Source organism: Berghia stephanieae, chromosome 11 (genome assembly GCF_034508935.2).
Source record: "Berghia stephanieae isolate SIO BIC M18660-M18661 chromosome 11, UCSD_Bste_1.3, whole genome shotgun sequence".
NCBI lineage: Eukaryota > Metazoa > Mollusca > Gastropoda > Nudibranchia > Aeolidiidae > Berghia > Berghia stephanieae.
This window is the reverse complement of record NC_088370.1, coordinates 30,069,684-30,083,234: the sequence shown is the minus strand read 5'-3', so window position 1 is coordinate 30,083,234 and position 13,551 is coordinate 30,069,684. Positions and strand designations below refer to the sequence as shown.

General features: G+C 37.8%; 1 protein-coding gene across 1 annotated transcript; it reads right to left on the bottom strand.

Moving 5' to 3' along the window:
• Window positions 1-234: 234 nt before the first annotated feature.
• Window positions 235-12,927, bottom strand: LOC144956392 (uncharacterized). Its single transcript, XM_078886890.1, has 3 exons — window positions 12,539-12,927; window positions 3,782-4,852; window positions 235-3,435 (listed from the first exon to the last, which is right to left on the bottom strand). The coding sequence occupies exons 1-3, from the start codon at window positions 12,548-12,550 to the stop codon at window positions 2,593-2,595; spliced, it is 1,926 nt and encodes a 641-aa protein (XP_078743016.1). The 5' UTR covers window positions 12,551-12,927; the 3' UTR covers window positions 235-2,592.
• Between the last annotated feature and the right edge of the window lie 624 nt (window positions 12,928-13,551).

Here is a 13,551-nt window from a genome sequence, read left to right as displayed (position 1 = left end):
ATTTTTCTTTTACATAAAGGATATCCAAGCAAATGCAAAAGTGCATAAAAAAACTTCCAAGAACTGTCTGTTATCACAAGTTACCTATTTGAAAAATAAGATATTATTGAGATTGACTTGCAGAAAACTCCTTTGTAATTTGTTCTGTTTTGAAGTTGTCATTTTCATTAATTATTCAATAGGTTATATAACAATCTATGAGTTGTGTGATCGCTAACTTTAAGATAGTCTATGTTCATTAGGCTTTATAATAATCTATGATTGTGTGATCGCTTACTTTCATCTATGTTCATTAGCTTTTATAATAATCTATGAGTTGTGTGATCGCTTACTTTCATTTTTTTTTTTGCACTCGCAGAAATAATCAAGCCATTTGAAATGTTGATTACGTATAAGATAAATTAAAGATCTGAAACAAGTGAACATGAAATAGTTCCAGATAGATCCAGAAAAACAATTTTCATACACATTTTTGCAGATCGTTATCTTACACTAGAGCCTTAGTTTGATTACGGCCATTGTGGTGTCCACGGTGCTGGGCCCAACAAACAAACATAATAGGTGATAACGAACAATGATTATGAATTTGTCAGTCCGAAATCAGAGGACTAATTCAAATTAAAATGCTTTGTGTTTTACTAAAATAAAACAAGCCTAGGAAAAATGAGCAACTTCTGCTTTCTGTTACGCTCAATGTGATGTCCACAGTGTTGGGCACAACTAATGAACAATATACCAGGTGACAAACATAATATAATGATTATGGTGTCCACAGTGTTGGGCACAATTAATGAACAATATACCAGGTGACAAACATAATATATAGTAATTATGGTGTCTACAGTGTTGGACATAACTAATGAACAATATACCAGGTGACGAACATATAATGATTATGGTGGCCACAATGTTGGGCACAACTAATGAACAATATACCAGGTGACAAACATAATATATAGTGATTATGGTGTCCACAGTGTTGGGCACAATTAATGAACAATATACCAGGTGACAAACATATAATGATTATGGTGGCCACAATGTTGGCACAACTAATGAACAATATACCAGGTGACTAACATATAATGATTATGGTGTTCACAGTGTTGGGCACAACTAATGAACAATATACCAGGTGACAAACATATAATGATTATGGTGGCCACAATGTTGGGCACAACTAATGAACAATATATCAGGTGACAAACATATAATGATTATGGTGGCCACAATGTTGGGCACAACTAATGAACAATATATCAGGTGACAAACATATAATGATTATGGTGTCTACAGTGTTGGGCACAACTAATGAACAATATACCAGGTGACAAACATATAATGATTATGGTGGCCACAATGTTGGGCACAACTAATGAACAATATACCAGGTGACGAACATATAATGATTATGGTGTCCACAGTGTTGGCACAACTAATGAACAATATACCAGGTGACGAACATAGAATGATTATGGTGACCACAATGTTAGACACAACAGAGGCACATTCTACCAGTGACAGACACAATATGATTATGAATTAGTCAGAAATCAGGGGAATAAATCAATAAATTATAAATACAGTGTCTTTCATTAAAAAAAAACCCAAACAAGCAAATGAAAAAAGAGCTAGAAAGATAAATGATGGCTTGTTCCACTGAAATAAATCACTACACATGTATGCCTGGAATATTAATTCGTTTATTAAAAAAAAAAAACATGGTTTAAATTTCCTTCTACTGTTACTTATTCGCGGACCCACCGCACCAATCAATTATGATGTCAAAATGAACAAGTTTTTGAAATGGGAGTTTATGTGCGGCTATGTGGTATTGTTGGTGTGACACTCGCTTTCAGATCGCAAGGTCCTGGGTTCGTGCATAGTTGAGTCATTGGAAAAGGCTCTTTACTCACATTCTCTCACCATACTCAAGTGTAAAATGAGTACCGTTAGCAGCGTTGTCTCTGTCAGAAAAAAATTGTATTATCGCTTAATACTAATAGGCGTCGTGTCTCCTTCTGTATGTTACGTGTTCTTGTTGGTCAGGAACACAATGTAAAGCGCTTTGAGCACGTTTAGTAGAAATTGCTTTTTATAAAGGCTGAAGTAAAAGCTCAACTCTCCCCTTCCTGGCCATTTTCAGCATTTTCCCCAAATGCCAAAGCGACCCAACAGAAAAAAAACGATTTTTAAAAACTCAATCTTAACTGTATGCTAATACCAAACCCTAGTTTTGTTTTCAAAACAAGATCTACAAAACAACATCAAATTCTTATAAAGAAAACGGTGATCATTCTTCAAATGTTATGATGTATTAAGTATGTCTGAACAATGAATACGTTTTTCGTATCGCAACAATTGTGACGACTTTCCCTATATTTGGTAAGGAGAGTGTTAAAGTCATTATGATAAGAACAATGAGATTTTTTATTTTTGTAGATTTAGAAACAAAACTCATCCTCCAGAATGAGAGTATTTGTTTTAAATGATAGTTTGTAATCTAAGCTTTAACTAAACAGTTGTAAGCATCTAGCTCACCCCGTCATAAAACCGTTTTGGTCACACATTACATAACATGCATTTTGCAGGCTAATGTTGTTCAGGTTTAAGCTTGTAACTATTATTCCAAAAAGAAGAGACGAACTCCAATGATCTAGTGAAGCTGTCCCTAAAATGCCCCGATGTTGTAATAACCTTGATACCAAAAAAAAGAACTACCACACCGATCCACTTCCGGAATTCCCATAAAATCGACATTATCCTTTTAAAGCTATATTTTCCCCTTTCAGAAATTACAATTCGTCCTCCCTGCATTTTGTCAACGATAGAAATCAATTCTTGGCGTTGTCGTTCCATGAGATTTTGGTCATTCGTGACATTGTCAAACAAAATGCATCGAAAATTGCAGTCTTGTAAAACCTGATTCATTAACCCTTTTTGCTCTTTACACCAATCCTTGAAAGTCAACTTGATGTCGTTGAAATCACGCTGGAAATTGTCTCCAGACGTCACAACAACAATACCGTGGGTCTTCAGCCAATCTTTCTTTCCTAGAGTATTTTTCAAACTATCAATAATAATGGAGTGACCCTCGTTGAAACGACCACTATACGACAGAACCAAAATAATTGCATTGAAACCTTCTGGAAATCTTTTGCATGCTTGGACAACAGAGGAACGCATTAATTCAATTCTTGCCCGGCTATCTTGCAAGATTCCAGGGGTATCAACGACCTTGATAATTCTCTCTCCAACTTGAGTTTGCCCCACTTGATAGTTTGGGGTCACTGCAGTCCACCCCCCTCTTATTTCAATGTCGTCTTGACCTGTAATGGTTTTCCATGTCGAACTCAAACCATTACCAGATTTCCCAACTAAAAGTAAATTGATGTCTCCTGGAGCTGCCATAATTCCCTGTCCTTGATGTTGGTCCTGTGGATTCAATGAGGCACACAAAATGGAAATATCAATGGGGCTTATTTTTCTCAACAATAATATCAAAACTCACATAAATATCAATAACAATAACATGACACATTAATAAAACAACAACAAAACATCAACAACTTAAACCTTAATAAATTTGAAACACAAACAAGATGCTGGTCAAACCAATAATGTGTACCCCACAAATTCCCTATCCCTAAAAGAATGAACATTCGATGGACTGATATGGATGGTAGCCACAAAACATTTTGTTACTTTCGTTTACACGAGTGGAATCCTTCAGTTGTTTGACACAATTGGGTATAATCCTCAAATGTGATATATTTGTTTAAGATATCGCACAAGGCGAAAATAGCCAATTAAAAAAATTTGCAACCCGCCTTCTCAGATTTTGCCAGTACACAGTGTTTGCAATCATTGTGTCAATTTTGTTTTGCAAACTAAGAGCAGCTTCGTGGATTTCGTTTCCCGCATTCTGTAAAAATGGCACTCTATGATTCAATGAGTTCACTTTATTTAACAATGTTTGTAATTCCGTTGCGCGAAAGACTCCATCATTTGTCAGCATCTGGACAATTCTTTCGGTATCAGTTCTTAGTTGTCTTTCAGCTCTGATATCGAAAGCTTCCTCATCTATAATTGCCATCTGAAGTTTGTATCTCAGAACGGCTAAAACCTTCAATGCCTTAATGTATTTGATTAATTGTTCTCTATCTCTGATTTCTGCATGCCTGTTTCTAGCTGGAACGTTACAAATTTCAGGAATGTATCGATTACGTGTTCCAAGATTGTCTATGATATTGATCAAATTATTTCTTTGGCGGTTCTTAACGTTGTTATCTGTGGTGATGTTGTCAAAAAGAACGCATCTTTCCTGACAGAGGTCATTTACCCACTGAAGCCTTGAAGGCAGATCTGCCAGCCAGCCAGCAATGTCGACATTTCTATCCGGATAATCACGTCTAAATGCGTCGCCATGACTCACTGCTAATATCCCATGACTTTCCACAGACTGGTGACCCAGAAGACTAACCATGGTGTCTATAGTCTGTCTTTCAGCATCGTCCATACGTCGGGAGTAAGGAACTACCAGCACTATTGCGTGAAATCCATTTGGGAATTGAACTAATGCCTGCGTCAACTCATCAATCACAAGATCCAATCTCTCTCTTCTTGTCCTCAGCTCTGTGTCATTAAAACCGGGAGTATCAACTACTTTTACCAGACGTCCATTAATGTACGTCATGCCAACATGATATTTCCTCGTCACAGAGGTCCAGCCTCCTCTAGCCTGAAATATTTGGTGACCCAAGAAATTATTTCCAGTGGAGCTTTTGCCGCTGCTTGTGTTACCAATTAGAAGTATGCCGATGTCCTCATCAAGGTCTTCCAGATTGATTTCCTGCAGGGTGGGAGAAATTTAAAGCCGTCACATCATCTAAATATGCTAAGTAATAATTCCAAGTAGTCTTGTTACCAAAAGATAAACACCAAGTTAACAAATAGGAGCTACAATTTCATCGAATAGTTCTTAAAAATTTATTACACGATTCTTTTGGGGTATTTTTGTTTGATTTGTTTTGTTTGTTTTTGTATTTCTGAAAGCCTGTCTATCACTGAAATATTGGAATATTAAAAAAATACTATTTACCTATAATATTTCTTTTCAGAGTTTTGAACTTTTGAACAATGAATATTAATACAAACAAGCTTCCCTTTTCAAGCAAAAGAACCTTTCATTTCCAACGATAAAGATATCAATTGGGAAAGCGGGAAACGTTAAATGTAGGAATCAATTTATACTTCAACTGAGGAAATAAAAAAAAAATATCAAGGTTTTGCAGGTGGGAGTCATTTTATTTTAGTCTGTGATTCTTTCCTGATGTGTCACCCGCCATCTTAATCTTAAAATATATGACTGTGATTCTTTCCCGATGTGTCACCCACCATCTTAATCTTATAATATATGACTGTGATTCTTTCCTGATGTGCCACCTACCATCTTAATCTTACAATATATGACTGTGATTATTTCCTGATGTGTCACCCACCATCTTAATCTTATAATATATGACTGTGATTCTTTCCTGATGTGTCACCCACCATCTTAATCTTATAATATATGACTGTGATTCTTTCCTGATGTGTCACCCACCATCTTAATCTTACAATATATGACTGTAATTCTTTCCTGATGTGTCAACCACCATCTTAATCTTACAATATATGACTGTGATTCTTTCCTGATGTGTCACCCACCTTCTTAATCTTATAATATATGACTGTGATTCTTTCCTGATCTGTCACCCACCATCTTAATCTTATAATATATGACTGTGATTCTTTCCTGATGTGTCACCCACCTTCTTAATCTTATAATATATGACTGTGATTTTTTCCTGATGTGTCACCCACCATCTTAATCTTATAATATATGACTGTGATTTTTTCCTGATGTGTCACCCACTATCTTAATCTTATAATATATGACTGTGATTCTTTCCTGATGTGTCACCCCCCATCTTAATCTTACAATATATGACTGTGATTCTTTCCTGATGTGTCACCCACCATCTTAATCTTATAATATATGACTGTGATTCTTTCCTGATGTGCCACCTACCATCTTAATCTTACAATATATGACTGTGATTCTTTCCTGATGTGCCACCTACCATCTTAATCTTACAATATATGACTGTGATTCTTTCCTGATGTGTCACCCACCATCTTAATCTTATAATATATGACTGTGATTTTTTCCTGATGTGTCACCCACCATCTTAATCTTATAATATATGACTGTGATTCTTTCCTGATGTGTCACCTACCATCTTAATCTTATAATATATGACTGTGATTTTTTCCTGATGTGTCACCCACCATCTTAATCTTATAATATATGACTGTGATTTTTTCCTGATGTGTCACCCACCATCTTAATAGTCGTTAGTAGAGCTCAAGGAAACAAGGGATTCCATCGGTTGACCTATTGAACACAACTCACGATTTGTTTTCAAATGTGGTCAAAGACTTGTCTTTTGACGTCATTTTTTGGTCAGTGTCAGGCTATAAGTTAACGATGGCTGCGGTCCTAGTGCAGGCTATAGATAGTATGCGCTTGGCTAAGAAGCTCATAACATTGCCATCCGGAAGTATAACGGACCAACACACAAAACTGTGTGTATGGATGAACGTTTATAGTCGGTTAATACAGTTCAGTGAGCATTACTCATAAACGCGGATGGCAAAAAACAATAACAAAGACCTAAGTGACGTCATCTTCGAACTATCGAGAGATAGAATGAAAATGAAGATGACATCACTCTGGTCTTTCTGGGTGGGGATCCTGACCTCCCATAGTGGGCAGGGAGGTACATGCTGTGTCTTCTATCCCCCCATACCCGTTTTCCAATTGTTTCCTGTTGTTGTCTTGGAATGAGATTACTTAGTTTTGTCATGACCCTCGCCGGAGTTCCTTGGCTGGGAGGGAAACAGTCAAATGTATAGTTATAGTTTTGGGAGATGATATTTTTTTCCTTGTAAATCATCTCTCTGCGTAATTATATGATTTGTAAACATTTGAGTGTTTTCCTCTTAGTTGGGACCAGTGCTTGTGTCTGGATGAGACTTTTAGGTGATCTCAAACTAAGTACTTTGATGGTGTGCTCTTGGAATCTACATCTATTCCCTATTTGAACCATTTCCCCTTTATCTCACCTTTTCTTTTGTGCTTTAATTGTAATTCTAGAACTTTTTACTATCCCATTTTCTTCCTTTTTACTGGCGCTGATATGACCTTAATGTGTTGCAAGCGCCGTAAAACCCTTAAAAACAAAAACAAAACTCTGGTCTTTGTTATTGTTGTTTGCCATCCACGTTTATGAGCAATGCTCACTAAACTGTATGAACCAGATTATAAAAGTTCATGAATACACATAGTTTTGTGTGTTGGTCCGTTATACTTCCGAATGGCAATGTTGTGAGCTTCTTCGCCAAGTGCATGCTATCTATAGATAGAAGGCCTGAGTGACGTCATCTGCATACTATCTATAAGTAACGATGGCTACGGACAGAGCGTGGCCTTCGTAAATGCATGCCCTGACACTTCCTCCTCCCTCAACCCCACCCCCCCACCCCCCCCCCACCCCCCCAAAAAATTTTTTTTAATGGTGTTATGTTTGTGAGTTACGCGTTCTGAAAGACATGTGGCAAGCGCCGTTAAACCCTTAAAAACAAAAACAAAAAACATGACAACCACTAGACTATAGGCAGCATGAACTTGACGTCACTCAGCCCTTTGTTATTGTATTTAGCCAGCCATTTTTATGATTACTTCTCACTACATTGTATCAATCAGACTATAGATAGAACGAAATTGACGTCACTCAGCTCTTTGTTAATGTTTTTAGCCAGCCATTTTAATGATCACTTCTCACTAACCTGTATTAACTAGAATAAAAACGTTCAAAGTTACACATGGTTTTGTGTGTTCGTCCGTTATGTAGATAGTATGCGTTTGGCTAAGAAGCTCACAACGTTGCCACGTTGCATCCGGAAGTATAATGGACCAACACACAAAACTATGTGTACCCATGAACTTTTATAGTCTGGATAATACAGTTTAGTGAGAATTACCCATAAACGCGGATGGCAAAAAGCAATACCAAAGACCTGAGAGACGTCATCTTCATTCTATCTATATCCGGTTGGCAATGTTTTGAGTTTCTTAGCCAAGCGCATAGCATCTGTAATACAAGCCAAAAGAAAGAAAGAAAAATTGCTGTGTGACCATTCAGAAGGAAGAAATAGACACCGAGACAACCACGCTTCTCGGGCAGTCGTCTTAATGTAAACAATGTAAATGATTGGTAAACATAGCGAACGACACAGGTTTTACTGTCGATGGTAAGTGTCTGAGTAAAATAAATACCCACTGTTCTACCGCTTGATCAATAGAACTAACACACACACCCACACACACACACACACACACACACACACACACACACTAGTGCCGCGCTGAGGACCGGACCGAGGACCGGTCCCACGGTCTTTTAGCTGTGAACCGTGGTCCAGTCCCAAAGAGGAAGACCGCCGGCGGTCCTCACTTCTTATCACCTTTCAACGGTCTCGCGCCATACTACTTCCCCAGCGATTCGTTGCCTCGGTCCTTTGCCTATCTTCCACCAATCACCACCCATCCCACTTAATTAATCGCACCCACCCCCCTTTGCCATACACTAAACGACACAGACGACCATAGAGGCAGACGACCACCTCCCTCCACTCCGCAAACCGCCCTTTCGTGTGTGAGATGGGGGGAACAGGAGGCGCACGCCTTGGACGATTCCATTATACGGGGTAAATTTCAAAATTTACTACACCATAATGATCGCAATGACAATGATCTATGATGAAGGCATGACCCCTCTTCTCTAATGGGTTATTGTTTGAAATGTATGTGACTACTAAAGATGTGTGTGTGTGTGTGTGTGTGTGTGTGTGTGTGTGTGTCGAACCTAGCAAGTTGCAAGTCTGATTTTTTGTTTTCTTTTGTCCATCTCTTGTCGCCACTCCTTTCTATCGCATTGTTGTCATTTAAAATAATACAATAATATTAAAATTTCGTTTGGTGTTTTAACTAATCAAGTAATATGAGTTTCATTAGTTTCTTCCGTCCAAAAAAACCAGTTATAACGTCTGTATTTTTAAAAGGTCCAATAGAATATTTGGGGACCCCGATAGCTCAGTTGATAGAGCACTCTCTTTATACGCAAAGGGCCAGAGATCGATCCCGGGTGCAGTCGATTTTTTTCTGAATCCCTGTCTACTCAGCAATGAATGGGTAGCTGAGTTTGTTAGATCTGGCGAAAAGTCACCATCGACCCCTCTTATCACCTCATCCACCCCCTCTTATTATAACTTCACGTCTCTCTCTTACTCTTCAATGCTCGCTGCCCTCTAATGTGTGTGTGTGGTGGGGGGGGGGGGGGGGGTAGGAGTTGCGTGTGTGTATCAACGCCACGAACAACTCGATCAACGCCTTGGGCGATGCCATTATCTCCGTTAATGGGGATAAATTTCAAATTTTATTAAATTATCGAAGTAACAATGAAGTACGGTGAGCAAATAAAGAAGGCATCACCCCTCTTCTCTAATTAGGTTACAATTTGAAATGAGTGTGACTACTCCGTGTGTTTTACTCCTGTAGGCCACGGTTTTCATCGTGTAGCGGTCTTTAACGGTTCAAGAATGAACGGACCGGTCTAGAGACCGGTCCTTGCGGTCTTCATTTCCCAAGGACCGTAGGACCGTGGTCCTTAAGCTTGCCAAGGACCGCCCCGCACTAACACACACACACAAAAACGATGTTTAAACTTAAACGTTTATAATATAATCAAGAAAATCGTGTGATAACTAGTCACCCATTTCGCGGTATAAAAACAATAACAATAATCAGAGAGGTCGATTTCATTCACATTATTGTTTATGAACAACCAACTATGTTTGTCCGAGCACTTTTGATGGTCTGTCACAAATTCAATGTTTTTTTTGGTAAAAAATCTACTGGTTAATTCCTTCCTGTTAAGCGACAATGAAATAATTAACGCTATCAGGTAACCGAGAGTTGGTTATATAAAAAAGTAACACAAAAAAAAACAAAAAAAAAAAACAAAACAAAACAAACAAACAAAAAAAAAAAGAAAAAAAAAACCAACAAAAAACAAACAAAGAACAAAAAAAAAAACAAAAAAGAAAAACAAACAAATCAATCTAGAGCAATTAAAAAGTGCAATATCCATTAAGCGTGTTCTACGCGCTTTACAAGGCCTCTTTAGCAAACAGCATTGATCACTCAACATGTAAACCATGACATGACGCGTAATATGTAAGTCATTATGACATTTTTAAAAAAAACCCAAAAACCAAACTCAACGTTGTTAACGACCAGGTACTCATTTTACATCAGAGTACAGTGAGAGAACGTGAGTAAAGTGCCTTCTACGACGAGGACTCAACGTTGTGCCGCCCAGCTGACGCCCGAGCGCGAATGTCATACAAAAAGATTACAACGCGTCAGTTAACAATGGCATAGAGAAAGAAAAGCGATAATACTATAGACAGATTTATAATAAGTGGCGCGTATTTTTCTTCTTTTCCTCAGCTGCCCCCCAATGCATAGCTGTAAAAATATGTATGAACTTCTCAATCAATTTGTCTTAATAAAATATATTTTTTCATGAATTTTAAAACAATAGGAAAGGATTTCGTTTATTACAGCTCTATATTAAAATCGATAACAGGCGAGGATCGGAATTCATAGAAGATTTACATTATCAAAATTATGAATTTTCCGCATATCCATTTTGAAGGAATTCGTTAAACTGGAGTGTTTGGTTAATTGAAGCTTAAACGATATACGAGCAGTATTTGAATATGAAGCAACGAATGGCAATTTTTAACTATCAGACATCTACATTTTATAACTATCGATACACATTACTGGTGAATACAAACGAAAGTGAAGATAACGCGCTTCCAATATAATTTTGATTGCAAACGTTTGAGAAATAGCTTTGTTTATGCCAAAGAGGATTACATACATTTATGTACACTGGTCAAAAGTAAAAATTTATCAATTATGAGACAGTGTCTCCACAAATATGTGTTCAACAATAACAACAACAACAACAACAACAACAACAACAACTACAACCAAGAAATACTGGACACATCAATCAGCACAGTCTGATGACGAGGATGATGAAAAGGAAAAATGAAACGACGACAGAAAGATTCCAAGTATCACTCTATCCAATGAAATGTAATTTTCCTCTAGTTTGCGAAGGTTGAGGCATGCCTTTTCTCAGTCTACTCTTTATCGTTTATTGCCTCGTCGGTGAGAGTAAATTTAGTGTTCCTCCTCTCAATCTTTTCCTCTACTTAGACCCAATGCCCTCGATTGGATTGCGCTCACAGTGATATGGGGGAAGTCGCGCAACCTCGTGTCAAAACTCCCTGATTAGACAGTCTGCTTTGAAAGCTGTTTCTGGTTCATTTCTTATTTTATTTTTTTTACTAAGGAGTATAGATAGCATTTTCATAAATGGTCAGAATATGTAGTACTGTCTAATTGAACCTATGAAATCATGTCAGCTTTGCCAAAGTTGGAGCCTTAAAGTGACCATGGGCCAACGAATGGTAGCGTTGTCCAATACAATACAGCTGGGTGCTTCAATGGAGGGCAGCAAACGATATTTTTAGTCAGTCTTAAAACACCTTTGCATTGACCCAGAATAATATTCCAGATGATGCAGAGAAGAAAAAATTGCATGGCATCCTTTTAAATATCCAGTATCATCACCACCTGCAAGAATAACAATGATTCTCTGTCCAGAACCCATGGGCCTTTTTCTGCTTGAATAATCAGACGTCCAATATTTTTTTCGGATGTATATTTACGCTCGCTCATACATCTTTGGATGATATCCATATCAAAGTTATCTATGTTCCTTTTCCTGCCACGTCGTTCTACACAGGTGATCTCTCTGTCGTATTTCGATAACGATCTTCTCATGGTTGATTGTGAAATTCCAAAACCATTGCCGTCCTCTTTAATGACTTATCGATAGATAAAAGTAGTATAGTACATCGATTTTTAAAAAAATACTGTATTACAGTGAAAGTAACAGCGCAATGATATGATTTGATTTGTTTCGTTTCTTTTTTTGTTGTTGCTATTTTTAGAATTTTCTGTAATTTCTTCATTCTTGTTTTCATTCATTATTGTTGCTGAGGAGAGGGCCTTTTTTTAAACGATGTCTTTGGTTTTTGTTTGTGACGCTGAAGATGGAAGGGGTTGTTATTTTTGTTGTCGTTGGGATTGTTGATAGTGATGATGATGATGATGATGATGATGGTTGTGGTGGTAGTGTGGTGATGATGATAACGATGATGATGATAATGATGCTGCTGACAATGATGATCGCGACGACAAATCAAGAGGATGTATGTACAAAAGGAAAGATGAAAGTAATGGTAGGATTAATGACTATAATATTTGTTATGTATAAAAAGCCCTTACCTCCAAATCCATTATGGGAACACGACTTGTAGTTTGAAAGATCTTTTTTTCCTCTTGATAACAATTAATTCTCTTTCTAGTTTTTAAAGTGTCTAAGTTGCTAAAAATTGTTTATGATTTTCTTTCTAGCCCTTTGCACAACTACAAGAGCGAATGTCAATGTGACAACATTAATTATAGTAGTTGTCTATGTAACAAGTTCGTAGCGTCAAAGTCGTCTTATCACACTAAGTGGTAACAAAAGATGTTAACTGAATCAGCACATGCACAGAAATGAGCAGACGGCAGAATACTGGCTGAATAAATCAAGATTGAACTAAATCTACATTCGGAACGCGTGCAAAATTGCATGGGCGTCCTTAATTCACAGCTCGATATATATACTAAGAACATGAATTCCCAAGGAATAGTCACATAATGGAAATTTCCACCAGCTTATCCCGAGGAATGCACAACGCTGTCCTCATAATATTGTGTGTGTGTATGTTAATGTGTGTGTGTGTGTGTGTGTGTGTGTGTGTGTGTGCGCGCGCTAGTGGAGGTGTGCGGGGTGTGCGTCTGTGTGCATATTGGAGAGGGTTCGGTGTATAAACAGAAAGATAGGCCGATCCAATTCTACCCCTGACCAAATCCCCTAACCTCACTAATTCACCTTAATCGTCATTGCCTCTTACGGTATTTCCTTAGTTTTTGTGTTCGTTTATCCCATGGTTTATTATCTCCTTCGTGCAATCCTTCATTTGATATATTTAATTTTAAGATTAAAAAAAAAAAGCACGAGGGAGGGAGAGATAGAAGGGGAGAGGAGGAAGAGGAGGAGGAGGAGGAGAGAGAGAGAGAAAGAGAGAGAGGGAGAGAGAGAGAGAGAGAGAGAGAGAGAGAGAGAGAGGGGGGGGGAGAGAAAGAAAGGAAATAAAAAGAAAGAGAAGAGTGGGGAGGGGGGGGGCGGTAGATCAAAAAGAAAGAGAGAGGGATGAGAGGGAGATAGAGATAGTAAGATTGTAGAAAGAATG